This window comes from Callorhinus ursinus, unplaced genomic scaffold (assembly GCF_003265705.2).
Source record: "Callorhinus ursinus isolate GAN/ISIS: 27379988/994484 unplaced genomic scaffold, GSC_fseal_2.0 scaffold7, whole genome shotgun sequence".
Lineage (NCBI taxonomy): Eukaryota > Metazoa > Chordata > Mammalia > Carnivora > Otariidae > Callorhinus > Callorhinus ursinus.
In genome coordinates this window covers 58,699,946-58,716,506 of record NW_027397069.1, presented here as the reverse complement: position 1 = coordinate 58,716,506, position 16,561 = coordinate 58,699,946, and the positions used below count along the sequence as shown (strand labels likewise).

At 39.4% G+C, this 16,561-nt stretch overlaps 1 protein-coding gene across 1 annotated transcript; it reads right to left on the bottom strand.

The window, feature by feature from the left end:
- Positions 1-8,449: 8,449 nt before the first annotated feature.
- On the bottom strand, positions 8,450-10,586 carry LOC112826891 (E3 ubiquitin-protein ligase RNFT1). Its single transcript, XM_025875261.2, has one exon. It carries the CDS (start codon positions 10,381-10,383, stop codon positions 9,190-9,192), a length of 1,194 nt encoding a protein of 397 aa, XP_025731046.1. The 5' UTR covers positions 10,384-10,586; the 3' UTR covers positions 8,450-9,189.
- Positions 10,587-16,561: the final 5,975 nt, after the last annotated feature.

Below are 16,561 nucleotides of genomic sequence, written 5' to 3'. Positions count from 1 at the left end.
TATAATGGACTAGAGATCTTAGTGGTTATGCTGCCGAGAAGCCAGACAGCTTACGTTCTTATAGACACTCAAACAATATTAGGGTCATTTGTTACACAGGGTTGAAAATTGAGTTTTATTATTCTGGTTCATAAAACAGGGTTACTCTTACTGAAAAATGGTTGATGGGCTGTCACCAAATAACTGCCTAACCTCTGGTACCAGTCAGGGTTCAACTAAAGAAGCAGAGCCATTAGGTGATATATATTAAACAATTCATTGCAAAGAATTGACTCCTGTGGTTGTCGGGGGGGTGGGAGGAGGCAAGTCTGTAGTCGGGGGCGGGCTGTCAGCAAGGCCAGGCTGGAAATCTCATTCACGCCAACACGATTAAATCTGCTATCCACAGGAAGAATTTCTTCTTCGGGGAAGCTTCCACTTTGTTCCAAAATCCTTTTAACTGATTGAACCAGGCCCACCTGGGTAATCTAGAATAACCTCCTTATTTTAAGGTCACTGGATTAGCAACCTTAATTCCATCTGCAACTTTAATTCTCCCTTGCCTTATAACATAACATACTGACAGACTGTGGACATCTTTGGGGGTTATTTTTCTGCCTACACATCTAGTCTCTAGTAACCTTTTTCTTGTTATTGTTGAGGGAGAGAGAGAATCTTCCCGCACAGGTCAAGAAATACTACTTTCTGCCCTAGCACCATTTCTCAAATCACCCCCTAAAAGATATCTGCCCTTGTTTTCTTTCTAAGGTCCCCACTGTGGGTGTCAGAGAGATCTCACTACTTTCCTTGGCTGATGGCACTTGGATATGGAGGAATTTGTGGGAATTTTCTTTACCCATACTTACCATGTCCAAATGATTGCTTCCAGTCCCCAAGGAAGTAATTGAAATTGCCATTCAATTTTGAAAGAAGACATTTAAGAAAAATGAATTGGATGTTGCTACAGATCGGAGGAATCTATGTTGGGGTAGGAAGATGTTCATGATGTTTGTTTATTTGACAGTATGGGTTGTATCTTTCCATTCAGGCCTCAAAATAATAATTTACCAAAGATAATGGTTGAAGATTAAATTATATAACATGCATAAAAACACTTTTAAAAGGTTACAATACTAGCGCTACACCACACACAAAAAAGTCGAATTCTAGAGCTTAAAAACAACTAGAGATCATCTAATTTCATTAAATTGCCTTTTTCTCTCTGATAGTTCTTTTTTTTTTTGATGCCTCTTCTGAAAGTTCAGAGGAAAATTTTCTCCAGAGGTTTGGACTTCCTCTCATGTTTCACATCTCAACATATCAAGCTCATTTTCAGGGCAGAACAACTTACATATAATTCATCTTTACATTTCTAAACCCATGAAAATGACTTTTGATTTCCAAAGAGTAGTAACACATAGTAAGCATTGAACATTATTTTTAACATCCATGTCCTTCACTGTTCCTGCAAAAGGTTATCTCTTATCTTTTGGTTTAAGAGAGAGTTGGAGCACCAATGTGACTTTTCTAGGTCCCCTTTCAGAATTCCTCTTTATACCATCAGTTTTTGTAAGGTATTTACCATTGCTCCTGTTATCTTCCTGACTCTTCAACACTGTGTTTGGCCTTCAAATGGTCTTATACATTTCTGCTAAGCAATCTATAGTCATGCCTGCCCCCTCTGTGAGCAGAAGCGCCCTTTTCAAGGCAGTAAGTCACTACCTCCTTTTTTATTTAACTAACTTTGTATGTCCAGAACTATAAGACACGGAAGAGAAACCCAGGAAAATCAGCATACTGCTTCCTCTCAACTTTCCTACTTGGTCATGCCATTCCCTAGTAAAAACCCTTTGCGCCTCCCATTTCCTTCGGGTTAAATCCCAAACTCCTTGGACAGCCCTGCAAAGACTCAGATGCTCTGGCCCCTGCTACAGACTCCATTGTCTTCTTCTTCTTCTTCTTCTTCTTCTTTTTTATAAGATTTATTTATTTTAGAGAGCATGAGAGAGAGCACAAGCAGGAGGGGCAGAGGCAGAGGAAGAGAGAATCTCAAGCAGAGTTCCTGCTGAGCTTGAAGCCCAACACAGGGCTCGATCTCACAACCCATGAGATCATGACCTGAGCCAAAATCACAAGTGAGACATTTAACGGACTGAGCCACCCAGGCACCCCGTCCATTGTCTTCTTTTATGTTTGTTCCTCACCTCAACCCTGCCTTGTGCTACAGTTCCAGAGTCCCAAAGCCAAGACCCTCCGTCCTGTTTCTCAGCCTCGGCATATCAGACTTGAATGCCTATGGTAGCTTCTCTACCACTCGATCACCTTGGATAATTGCCACTTGTCTTTCAAATACCAGCTTAAATATCTCCTCATTCAGGAAGGCTTCCCTGACCATTCGAGAACTGGGTCAGCTTCTCGCCAATGTGATCCCGCTGCTCTGTGCTCACCCATTATCCTGCCCTTAGCACAGTGTATGGATCCTTCTGTTTCATTCTCTGTCTTCCCCAGAAAGACTGTCAATCTTTCCATCCTCAGTGCCCAGAACAATGAAGGCCCTGAGTACATACTATGGAATAAATGAGTGAATGAGGAACTGAAAGAAGGAACCACATGGCCTTTCCCTCACCCAGGCCTGGGCACAGTGTCCACTAAACTGTCACGCCTCCATCCACCTCTCTTCTCCCTCCCAGGAATGTGTGGGTATCCTATGGTCATTGTGGATGCTCAGTATCCAAGAACAGTGCCTCCGGATGCCTGCATTGTATGTGCACCTGTTCGCGGGTGACCTTGCCTTGGAACTTTTGATATTAACTGTGACTCATAAGAGATGCTGAGCACATGATGTGCAGAATTAGGCTCCACGACACGTGGAAGGCTGATTGAAGTCTGGGCAGCAGGTAGAGCATGAGATGTGACTGTCGATTTACATAATGCTTTTAAGAAGCTTATATTGGTAGAGGACAGAATCAGAATTTGGATCTTTATTTGAAGAAACATTCAAGAGCATCTTAGAAGTATATTCTTTTGAGCAAGATTCTGGCAAGAATTGACATTATTTGATATGGAATTGCAGCTCTGAGTAGCATTGCCCTGAAAGTAGGCTTTTTATTCTCTTCTGAAACACTGCTGGCCCTGGGTAGTTTTCCCCATCAATCACGCTCAGCCTGCCTGGTGGTGTGTCCAGTGAGACTCACGGGAAACACATTCTCCCTTCCCTTTCTTTTCATTCTTCCCCTGTAGGGTAGAAGAGAGGGAAACAGAGGAGGAAGAAATAGGTTTGTTTTAGTGATTAATGTGAGAAAAAAATCAATCTCGCCCGCATGTAAGTTGACAGTTGACTTTTTCATCAGGAGCACTGATTCCTGGTGTAAATACATGCAATTGTTTACAGCTTTTGTTCTTGATTTTGGTATGCAGGTGACGGGGGAGTCCAAATGCCAAGCCCAGCAAGGGAACTGGCTTTTTAAAGAAGATTACAAAAGTCTAGTTGCTTACCATTCGACCGCTTTAAGTTAGGAAATTTAATCTTTCTGTTTTATTTCTTCATTATTCATGTATCTGTTTGTGGCGGGGCCTTTAGTTCCTTTATGTTTTTTTAAAAAAGCATTTATTGAGTGCCTGCTCTATGTCAGACCCTGCTGGGGGACAGTGAAGCAATATCTTGGTTACTGTGTGTGCTGTAGTGCTGGAAAGACATCTCAATCACATCATAACCCTAATAAATGTAAAATTACAGCTGTTGTAAATACTGCAAAAGAGAAATACACAGCCCTATCAGTTAATAGTTTCTGATGGCAAGTACCAAAAGATATCTCCGCACCAGTGAACAGTAACCACTTCTTTAGTCCCATAGTTCAGTGAGGATCTGTGGATCTGAGATGGGCTTAGGGGTACCTCTGTTCACAGGCCTTTCATGCTCCTCTTGGACAGCAGGCAGCCCAGGAGGGTTCTTCTCATGGCAAGGGCAGAGAGAGGCATGAGAAGACAAACCAATGGTGCATGAGCTTTTCAAAATTCTTCCCTGTTATCTACCTTCATGCCATTGGCCAAAAAAAAACAATAGCAAGCCCAGCATCAATGGATGGGGAGCAATATTCCTCTCTTGGAAACAGGGAGGGATACACTTCTGAATGTAAATCCAGCTTAGTGCGTTGGTTCATGGACAGTACTCTATGGATGATTTGGGTAAGAATGAACTAAGTGAGCCAGAAGAGGAACAACTTGACTGGAAGCTCTATGGTGAGAAGGAACATGGCCGGTTTGAGATACTGAAAGAAGGTCAGTGAGGTTGGAGCTCAGAGGATGAACGGCAACATGGAGCAAACTGCATCTAGAGAGATAAAGAGGGGCCAGACCACAGAGGGACTGGCAGGCTGTGTTAAGGATGTTGAATTTTTATCTTAAAGATTTAATGGTCAGTCTTGGAAAGGTATTTGTACATCGTGCTAGTCTCTTTCCCTCCTTCTTTTTCTCCTTTATGAATTTGGAACAAAAAACAAAAATGTAAAATTAGATAATATGGGTATAGTTTTCAATATATACTTTTCAAAAATACCTGCTAGCCAGGAATTCCTTTAGTTTTCTTTTTTTTTTTCCATTTTGAATAGTTTGTTCTATTTTATACTCCTTCATAAACTTAAGATAATACACATGGTTAAATTTAAGCAGAAAACTAATGTTACAAAGTATCTTTTTAAAATGGTCTGGCAAAATAAATAAATAAAATAAAATAAAATCGCACCTTATATTAATATGGAATCTTTGTGCATTTTGCTCAAAAAGTAAGGGTTTTATCTGAGAGCATACTGAGTAAACCTGGATACTCTTCTTTTTCTTAATCCATTTTCAACCATGCATATTTGGTAAGGGGACTGAAGTCTTGGCATAAACCTTCTCCTGCCTCATTTTCTCCTTATAGAATATTCTAATTTCCACTCAAAGATACATTTTTAAAATTTCTTGGCATAGAGTATTTTCATAATGTGAATATATCTAAGGTGATCATATAGTTTTGATCCAGTCCAGGATAATTTTGAGAGTGAAAGCAAGACCCATTAAGAATAACATATAAATCAAGACTGTCCTGGGCAAACTGGATGTGTGCCCACCCTAAATATATCCAGATAGAATTAAGCCCATTAAGACAAAATGTGGTTCTTCTTCCCTGTATGGTTAGGAAAATGATCACTAGTACAGGGTCTTGTGCATGATACCTGGAGGTGTGTTTAATTCAATTTCCTCTTCAGGAATGGATAGACTTGGGGCACCTGGGTGGCTCAGTCAGTTAAGCGTCTGCCTTCGGCTCAGGTCATGATCTCAGGGTCCTGGAATCGAGCCCTGCGTTGGGTTTCCTGCTCCGCAGGAAGCCTGTTTCTCCCTCTCCCACTCCCCCTGCTTGTGTTCCTTCTCTCGCTGTATCTCTCTCTTTCAAATAAATAAAATCTTAAAAAAAAAAAAGGAATGGATAGACTTGTGAGAACCTGATGAGATGATACCTAACACATAGTAAACGCTCAACAAAGGTTATTACATGCAGTAAACCAAAAAGGATATATAATGGATTATGGAACCAATGTCCAGTTCCTCGTTTCTAAGAAACTTTGTGATAACTCTTAAGTAAGGTGACCAAGAGACAATTTCCAGTATGGCCCCCTGCGAGCCCCAATTTCCTTGTCCCCTGAGCTGTCCATTACGGGACATCTATTGCTTGCTCCAGAGACCTCTTATTATTCATTTCGGAAAGTGCCTGTTTTTTGTATTGTAGATGCTACAAGCAGACACTGTTCACTGAATCTTCGTGAATCGCCATCGTGAGAGGACTTTTCTCCCCTCCTGCATGCTCTGTGGCATACTGGCTCTCCACGCCACCTGTGGATGGACACAGCCGCTCTCTCTGCTGAGATCAGAATTGGACACCAGGTGGAAAAGTAAAATCTTCAAACCGATTTTGGAGATAAGCGATTTTAAGCTCAGAGCAACAGCTGAGAGTGGGTCTCTTCCACAGTCCCTCAACACGTCTTAATAACGTGGTAAATATGGTCTAGTGACAACAGCTCAGAGATAGTGTTGCTTAATCATTTCCTGCTTCTGTCTTTAGGGCTAGATTTCACCAACACCTCGTGTAGTTAGCTATTCAGTGTCAAGGTGCTATCCCACACCCAGATGCCTACCAGGATTTCAGCCAGATTTCTGTTGCTCTCTCTGGATAACAATATTCCAAATGTATTCAAGAGAGCACTTGCACAATGTACCGACTTTCAAGGTTAGATGGGGCTGGGAAATGCTCCACATCATGGCTCCTTCTTAGAGATCCATAACTCATTAGCATATTAAAGACCGGTATGCCCTAGAGTAAAGACATCAGTTTAATGTTGACTCAGCATAACACAAACTTATTTGACCGTGACGCCCTTCAGTCATTAACAACTATTAATAATCATGGCGCTAGTAAGGAACATCCATAGAAAATGCTGCCCCATAAAATATAATTCTATTCTTATTCATCTCAGATATTTCTTTAAAAACATCTGCTTTTGTAGGCACCATGCAGAGGTGATCCGTTTTAGTGCTCTTGGAAGGCACATATGATCAGTAAATTCAGTTCCTAAGCAGTTTACGTGATTACATGATAAATCTGAAGAACATGCAAATTGTCCTGGAGTCTGTGCAATATTAGACCTACTGGAAAGGAAATCAAGCTGTGGGTGCACAATTAAGTACTTTAATAGAACATGAAAACAAAATGGATGACACAATTCATCTATTATGCCATCATTTCTATGCAACTGATAAGCATGGAATAAACCTGGGGTTAAAAGTGATAAATCCAGCACACTGATTTCTGATTTAAGAGACTAAAACTCCGAGGGGTTTGGGCTAGCCAAGCAGGTGGGGTTAAGGTGGTCCTATCCTCACCTTTGGTCAAATCCTCACCTTGGCATGTTCAGAAACTTAACTTCATGAATTGCTCTAAGTGTAATTCAATTCTAAGGGACTGATCCAAATACATAACTCCTAGGGGCACCTGGGTGGCTCAGTCGTTATGTGTCTGCCTTTGGCTCAGGTCATGATCCCAGGGTCCTGGGATGGAGCCCTGTATCAGGCTCCCCGCTCAGCGGGAAGCCTGCTTCTCCCTCTCCCTCTGCTGCTCCCCCTGCTTGTAACTCTCTCCCCCTCTCTCTGTCAAATAAATAAATAAATAAAATCTTTAAAAAAAAAACCCCAAATACATAACTCCTAGAGTCACAAATCTGAATATAAATTATTTATTCATAATTGGGTGCAGGACTCTGTGCATTACTTCATTAAAATCCCTTGCCCACTCACATCCTGACTCCCCGGGCCTTAGTGAAGACAGCTGCCTTTGGCTCCCCGGGGAGTGAATTTCTTTTCCATAAAAGTTTGATGCCTGAGAGGTTCCTCGGTCACCCCTGTGCCATCCTGACTTGGGAATCTTAGCTGTGTGGACAATCCATCCATGCATCCAATCCATCACTGAATCACTGCCTCTCCCACAAGAGACTTATCTGTCCTCACGTAAATGGAGCCCCTCTCAACCCTCTGGTGGGTTGATGCAGACCCACCTGTACATGTCTGATTTCACAACACAGAGGCAGCTTAAGTACTCACACGAAGACCCTGCATATAAACTATTACAGAGATTTATATCCATGAATACTTAGCTAGTGATGACCATTAATTATGGCACTGATAACATTTGGAAAAGCACTTGGAGTTCCCAGGGCAGTAGCTATTGTATATTGCTTCTTCCCCAGAAGCAGTTAATTGAATAGATATTCACATGGGGGATTGTCAATTTTCTCGATACATGCATAATAGCACGTGTGACATAGCTTTGAAAGTAAGTTTTGCGTTCACTTAGTGGGCTGCAAGATAAAGATGAATTGAGCCACTTACACCTGTCTTAGCTAATGGCTTTCGTCTTCCGAGTCTTTTCATCTTATTCTCATCTCTTCCTTCCACTCCGTACATTTTGAATATGAAATTATGTGGTTCCAAAGAAGTTCCTAACATAGACTGTGTGACTATGTGATAGTAAAAAAGCAAATGTCAGTATATTTTCTAATGCTAGACATTATCAAAAGCATGCAAATGCAACACATGAAGGTAAAGGGGCGAGCCCCTCCGTGCAAATTCGGCTCACACCTGTGGATTTATGTGGGAAAGCTGAAGACTGCTATTCCTATCTTTCCAGAAAACATATTAAGCATCCCCATGCAGGTGTCTTTGTTTACAGAGTAGCAAAGAACAGGACAGCAGAGTGCTGAAATGAGCCTCTCCGTTAGCCTCTCTGCTTCCCACGTCCATTTTGAAATGGGACAGACCTTCCTGAGTATCCCCTTCGCCACAAGCAAGCATCTACTGCCTGTGGCGCTAAGGCTGATCGGCCACTTGAGGTCAATGATCAAAGTGTTATTTACTCTGTCAACTTCTTTTTTTTTTTTTTTTTTGTAATCCATGTGATTATTTTAATAGTTTAAGATAGTTCATGGCACTATACAAAAAGCAAGATCATGTACATTAAAGCTGATGGCAGGATTGTATGTATGAGGTCCACAAACTATTTAAATCATCTCATCTGATTGCTAAGCATACTACAGAGAATACAGTATTAAAATATATCATCCTCAGTAAATTAATCTGCACTTAGAAAATCTGATTGTTTACAGATAAAAAATAGCTTTTAGAACTTCCATTTAAAAATACAAACTTTGAAAATGTTAAGAATTTTTAGACTGGGAATTACAAAAGTCAATGCTAAAGAAAATTCTTTCAGATAATGTGTATCTTAAAATATTATGAAAAATATTCTTTATTCTGAAAACAATGTCAGGAAAAGAATACCTGAGTTCCTCTAAAACCACTAGTTTTAGTTACCCAATTGCCGTTTTGGTAACATTAATGAGAAAACATTCACAATTTAACACTGCAACCCTATCAAATAATTAGGACGGAATAAATGTGCCATATGCATCAGGCTGAACATTACTTATATATTTCTTAAAACATAAGGTTCTTTCATTTAATCTTTTGATAAACTAGACTACACATGTCTTACTATAATAATCTAAAACCATTTGGAAACATTTTCCTTAACTTCTAGTCCTGAAAACCCATTCTAATGTCTTTATCAATGGTCAGTGTAACCAAATAAAATTAATGTTTTGTGGCCTTCATAGTTTGTACAACTTAGTATATTTGAAGGTGGGATGAAGTAGCTCCATCTTTCCATTTATTTATATGGTCTGAGATCACAGTTCGGCACAGTGGACATGTTTTCTCTCTGTTAAACCATAAGGTAATGCATTCTTCACAAAATGTATGCTGACAGATGAGCAGAATTGGTTTTTGAAATTCAGCTTGACATATTGAACAAATGTCCACATCTGAACACTGTCTCTTGCTGGCAGCCACTCCATAACTTGGTCGTGTAAAAAATATTCGTAAAACCCGTCGGAAAGTTCTCAGATGTCCAAAAAAGTCCAAAAGTTTTAGTATGAGGTAGAGTAAAGCCAGCAATATCCCAAGACTCCGTCTAGTTACATTACCAAACTCCCCATAGCTTATAAGGTAACGAAACCAAACTGGTATGGGAACAAAAGTTCGGTAATACTGACATGATTCTTCTAAAAGCATGTACCAGTAACCCTTGGATTTAAAAGGCATGATGAAAGAAGGCATCAACAAAATAAGGCATTTTAAGCCCATGAAGAGGAATTTCAGAATGAAGTCTGTAATTCCAACAATCCAAAGTACTTCCCAGAAGCTTGAATTGTCCAAAGTAGGATTTAAGAAAATTAAGCTGTAATAAAGTGACTGAGAATGAAAGGTGTAATATAAAAGAACAGATGATCCTGCTAAGAATACCAGTAACCAAGCACACTGAATCTTTGAGCACCTTTCTCTTAGAAAAACCTGATTTACAATGCTTTTGTTTGCATACATAAAAGTTGTAAGCAGCCCAATTCCAAGAGAAATTCCTGTTATATGCTGCATAACAAGTTTGACACCCAGAATCAAAATATATGGAAGACTTTTGTGCAACCACTTGAAGAGAGAGCGGAATTCTGAGAAGGAGCTGCTACCATGATCTCCAGACTCTGTGGCACTATCATCAGGCTGCCTTGCTTCATTCTGAGAGTGACTCCGGAATCGACTATGTATACATCCATGGGTACAGCTATGGACACCTGACCTTGTATTTCTGGAGGTTGGATTTTCAGCATATTCTTTAGGTATGGAGTTTATCTGGATATGAACATCTCCAGAATGAAGACAAGAACCTTCTCCTGTCAATTTTGTATGGACACATTGGGTGGCTGAGGCATCCTCATTGCCTACAGCTCCTGGAGGGCTGTGCAGTTGGCTACAGTTGGCTTGCATGACCCTTGAATACTTTTTCTGTGATCCAGATTTCTTTGCTTCAGGGCTCTATCTCCTCTCATGACGATGAGTGAACGGAGGCCCCGGCAGCGACTGCAGCAACAGCGGGAGACCCCGGCTCGAGGCCTTCAGTCAAGGCCATCACCTTAAATCCCCACTACCGGCAACTCCGGCCCAGCTCCGTGGCGGGGGCGGGGGCGGGGGCGGCGGCGGCCACTCTGTCAACTTTTTTAAAAAAAAGATTTTATTTATTTATTTGAGAGAGAGAGAGTGAGAGAGACAAAGCACAAGAGAGGGGAGGGTCAGAGGGAGAAGCAAACTCCCCGCCGAGCAGGGAGCCCGATGAGGGACTTGATCCTGGGACCCTGGGATCATGACCTGAGCCGAAGGCAGACGTTTCACTGACTGAGCCACCCAGGGGCCTCTACTGTAACTTGTTAATAGTTCAGGCATAATTTGGAAAGGTAACCAGAATGAGCAGCCAGATACAATGCAAAGGGCACTAGTCAGGAGACAGGGAAACCCAAGCCTTCTTACATTTCCAGTTAGTCAAAATTAGAGTACCTTTTCCCTGATAGAGGGGGATAAGCATACACAAGAAAGAAAACACAGATCACACCTGTGTAGTTTTTCTAATAAAGTCCATTGGTTGGTTGGAAAGACTTTAGGATTCTTTCAGCCACTTCTAACTAGACCAAGTATGCCGTTCTTAAAGTATCCAATTACTGTAATTGCAACAGAGGTATTTTATGAAGTGGAAATGTACATTACTGATATTCTTTTCTTGGGGGAGAAGGGTTATTGTTGACTTTTTGTATCCAAACTAAAATGTATTGACACCTTTCTTTCTGTTATGTTCTATACACTTTACACACATTTACTCTCTTGGTATGTTTCGCAAAGGTATGAAGATAGGATATTGCAACTGATTTGACAGATGAGTCAGTTAGGCGCAGATATAGGAGGTGATGAATAAAATAGTCATTTGGTAGAAGGCCTCATGGGTAGCTTGACAACACCAATTGCTAACAAAGTTATGGAGCAGCAGAAACTTGCATTCACTGTTGGTGGAAAGCAACAGCACAGCCACTTTGGAAGATCATTTGGCAGTTTATTATATAAAGTGAAATGCAGTCTTACCATATAATCCAGTGATCATGCTCCTAGGTATTTATTCAAATGATTTGAAAAGTTATGTCCAGACAAAAATCTGCATGCAAATATTTATAGCAGCTGCATTTATAATTACCAAAACCTGGAAGTAACAAGAAAGTCCTTGAATAGGTAAATGGATAATTTGTGGTACATCCATACAATGTGATATTATTCAGTGATAAAAATATAAGCTATCAAGCCAAAAAACACATGGATGAATCTTAAATGCATATTACCAAGTGGAAGAAGCTCATCAAAAAAGGCCATATACTATGTGATTCCAAATATGTGACATTCTGGAAAAGGCAAAATTAGGGATAGTATACAAATCGGTGATTGCCAGGGATGTGGCAGGAGATAAAGGGGATTAATGGGTGAAATATAGATAATTTTTAAGATGGCAGAATGATACTGTATGACACTGTAGTGACAGATATGTGACATTATGCATATGTCAAAACCTACAGAACTTCACAGCAAAAGAAAGAATGAATTAAAGCTTTTAAAATTGTTAAAAATCATTTAGGAGGGCAGGGATTCCAGGATGAAATACAGAAAGTGCCAAAATTATCTAAATGCATCGCAAATATTTGAAATAACCTCACTTAAGGAGGTGGGGTAAAAGAATCTGACCGAGGTAACTTTGAAAAAGAGTAGAGTCCGTAAGAATAAAGGTAAAAGAACTATATGTCAGTACTAGACTCTGGTTGATAAGGTTGTTTCCCACAACAATCATGATATACTATGCATGTGCATTTGAAAGAAACAAGTAAATGGATGGCAGATGGTGGGAAACAGTTTTTTAACTGTTGAAATAGGAGGTCAGAAATATGTAAAGGGAAATGCCTAGAATGATCTGTATAGTAATGGATTAGAGGGGAAGACATTAACACGAACTCATGCTTAGCTTAATGAAGATACAGATTGTTACATATAGAAATGCTCATGGATATGTGCACACACACACAGGTTAGAATCCACAGGGCCTAAAGCAAAGACACTCCAGTAGAAATGAACACCCCAAGCACACAGAGCTTGGTGTCTAATGCCATTCTCCAATAGAAGGAAGCAGGGTTCTTTGGAGAAATGACTGATTTGAGGACTTGGCAGGAAATACCTAATATGAGCCTGGAATATCTTATAATGATGTAACAGATTAAATCAACAACAACAAAAACCATGGGAATATGTCAAAGAGACATAGCCAACTGAAAAAGAGCCCAAAGGCCAAAGCTGGAATAATTTAAATTACAAAATAAATAAAATAGCATTGGATTAAAATAAATATCTATGAGTCCACACTGATATAAATAAATGATTGAATAAATAAATGACTGAGAATAATAATAAATAAATAAAAGAATAGACACAGCTCCCAGGCAGAATAATTTCAAATAGTTTAGGTAGATATTCTGCCCTCAAGGAAGTACAGCATAACTCCCCACTGGTTAAGTAAGTGCTTTCTTCCAAAGAGTACAGTATGGAAAGGAGAATAAAAAATCAACTTTACATTTCAGTAACCTGACAAACACTACCTCAGTCTGGGAATTAAGGTCCACATCAACTGTGGTGAGTCATGTTGATAGTATGCACCCTTGATAGGCTGTGATATGAATGGCACTTTACCTCTGTGGCCCTTCCTCTCCAAAACCCATAGCCCCAGTCTAACCATGACGAAAGCATCAGAAAAATCCCAGTTTGGAGGCATTCTACAAAATACCTTACTGGTACTCCTGAAATCTGTCAAGATCATCAACAAGGAGAGTATGACAAACTGTCATGGCCAACAGGAGCCTAAGGAAATATGACAACTAATGTAATGTGGCATCCTAGATGGGTTCCTAGAGAAGAAAAAGGAAATTATGTAAAAACTAAAGAAATCTGAATGAAGTATGGACTTTAGTTAATAATAATGTGTCCATATAGGCTCACTGTGGCAAATATGCCATACTAAGATAAGATACTAATAGGGGAACCTGGGTGTGGGGTATATGGGAACTCTCTGTGCCTTCTTCAGAATTTTTCTGTAAATCTTAAACTGTTATAAAATAAAAAGTTTGTATTTAAAATACATCTGGATTTGATCTGGTGCTTTATGCACTGTCAGAAAAAAAGCACTGGGTCCTTGAATGTTCTTTAAGTAGGAAATTGAAATCAGGGTTGTTTCTTTCAAAATGAACATGAGTAGAAATTATGGAAATATTCTCATGGCTGGCAGGAGGAATGATATATACTGAGTGAAACATGCGCGCATACAGACTTGGAAACCAAATTCAAACATTGTATGAAATGAAGCAACATAGCAGAGGGAAGGGAGACAGACCACCACACATCTCCCAGAGCACCATGTCCACAGCTGTTCCATGGGCTCCAAGACATCACCAGCATTGCCACTGTAGCAAATGACAGATTATCTCAATTACTTTGGCAAAACCCAAAGGGCCCAGGTTAGCACATCTTTTTTTTTTTTTAAGTTAAGTTTATCCACTCAAATTCTTGTCATTAATCTCAGAGAAAAACTTGGATAACATTAATCTTCTCATAAAAATTAGAATATCCAATTCTGATTAGCAGAGATTTCATAAATCTGTTTCCCCAACTTCCATAACTTTAACAGAAGAAAAGCAGAATAAACAACAATGCCTCAGATTGCTGTAAAAATTACAAACCTACCTAGAACAGACTACGTGTCATCTCATGGATGTATGCTGTATTATTGAAGCCCACCTTTTTCCAGTGCCTCATCCGGGCCACAGAAGCGATGGGTCATCACTGCAAATCACATCATCATATTGTCTTGCTCCCTGAGGCTTATCCTCAGGCACACTGTTCTCAAAACTGGAATCCCAATCAGAGCATTTCTGCTACATTTAAGTGAGTTTGAAAGAACACTATTTAACCCCACAAGTTCATTAATAAATATGCAATAATGAAGACTAATCCATCCGTGAATTCAGTTCAGTTCAGCAAACAGAAACCATCAAGGTATTTCTTGAAAGGTCTTGGTAAGCCATTGAATACCACTTCAACCCAATCTGTATTGGGAATGTTTCACGCAACATCCTTTGTCGGAGGCTGGAGAGACAGCAAAAATTCTGGAGATGAGGTAGCAGAAATCCTGGGATCTGGCCCTGGATCAGCCTATTTGGACCTCAGAATCTTCAAATGTAAAATAAGGGGGTTGATCTAGACGAACTATCAGTGATCCACAAACTTCACTACCTAAAAAGAACTTGAACATGAATCCCCAGGGTTCTAGAACTTCTTGCCAAAGAGACCCCTCAGAAAGTGGATAAAGTCTTTGAATTCTTGGGTTTTATCTGAAAATTTCATGTACCATATATACTCTATATAGTATGTGTATTCATATTTTTAGTATAAGAATGTTTTTAATTCATTACTATAAATCACTGTCATTGTTATTTGCTGTTTTCCTTCTACTGGAAAGAATACAATTCATGCTCATGGAAGATCCATGCTACATTTATGCTGTGGCTTTTCAGACTCTCATGGTATTCCTACTCCAATTTATAAATCGGCAAGACCAAGGTCTCCTGTACTTCCTAATTTCCTGCTTCTATAAGAAGTTTCGATGCTTTATTACGTTCTGAAACCATAGTGTTTGCAAATGACACTGTTCCAAAAGACAGATGAAGATGTCTCACACTCCACCATCAGAAGAAGTGTTTGGTCTGAGTCTCATCAGCCCCTAATCCCCCACCCCTCCTTTGAATGCAAACCAATGGAACTTTGACAGGAGCATTACCAATTTGATGGTTTAAATGGAGTTGACCAGTTTGTTTGAATCAGGTACAAGTTTGAATATTTAATGGTTATTGAAGTGTTGGAAAGCTAAAGAGCCCCATATTTTTGGTCAAAACATCCCATACAATCTTATTTAGACACAAATAAAAATTTCAGGACTTATTATTCCCCAATTCAAACAATAGAAAAAGGGTGTCAATAAGTGTTCGAAGTTGTGAGGGTGCTTCTCACAGAGACTAGGCTATTGTGCTGACATCCCTTGGTCCTTTGAAGGGTAGTAATGATAAAACAATAATAATAGCTTTTTGTAAAAATTTTAATTTGTTTAAGTTTTATCTCTTCTAAACCTCACAGCAGTCAAAAATCATAACATAAGTGGGGTTGTCTTTCTTTCTTGTGTTGATTTGTAGGAGGTCTTTATATATTTAGGATAAGAGTCCTTTGAGGGATATACGTGTTGCAAGTTGTGTTCTTCCCGTTTATAGCTTGCCTACCCATTGTCTTACTGGATCCATTCTCTTAATGCGCTTTTGATAAACAGAAGTTCTTAATGTTAATGTAGTCTAATTGGCCTGTTCTTTCTTTTAGGATTACTGCCCTTTCCTGTTCTTTTAAAGAAATCCTTGTGTAACCCAAATTCATAGGACTGTTCTATTTCTAGATTCATCTTCCAAAACCTTGACTGTTTTCACCTTTACATTGATGTCTCTGACCCATATTGAAGTTTTGTGTATGGTGTGAGATGCTGTCAATATTCATTTCTTTCTATATGGACATCCAATTGATCCAGCACCTTTTACTGGAGATATTATCTTTTTCCCCTATTAAATTTCAATGAAACGTTAGTAATAAATCAGGTGACTGTATATGTATGTGTATATGTATAGACTCCTCTTTCTGTTCTGCTATTTGCCTATCCTTATGTCAATACCACAAGTCTTATAGTAGATAATATAGTATATGATTTATAGTACATAGATTTATAGTAATTTTTGATATCTGAAGTTTTCCTTTCTTCAATATTGTATTTCTGATTCTGGGTCCCTTGTTTTTCTAAAAACACTTGATAATCAGGTTGTTCTATAGAAAAGCCTACTGGGTTTGTTACTAGGATTGCATTAAATCTATGGGTCAATTTGGGAAGAATTGACACCTTAGCAGTATTGAAACTTTTAGCCACTGATTGTGGTTTATTCTCTACATTTATTTATATTTTCTTGAATTTCTTTCTATATTTTCTTTCTCTTTCTTTCTTTCT

Excerpts from the sequence above, each read along its gene's own strand:
- LOC112826891 (XM_025875261.2), bottom strand. The coding sequence starts at position 10,383 with ATGCAAGCCAACTGTAGCCAACTGCACAGCCCTCCAGGAGCTGTAGGC.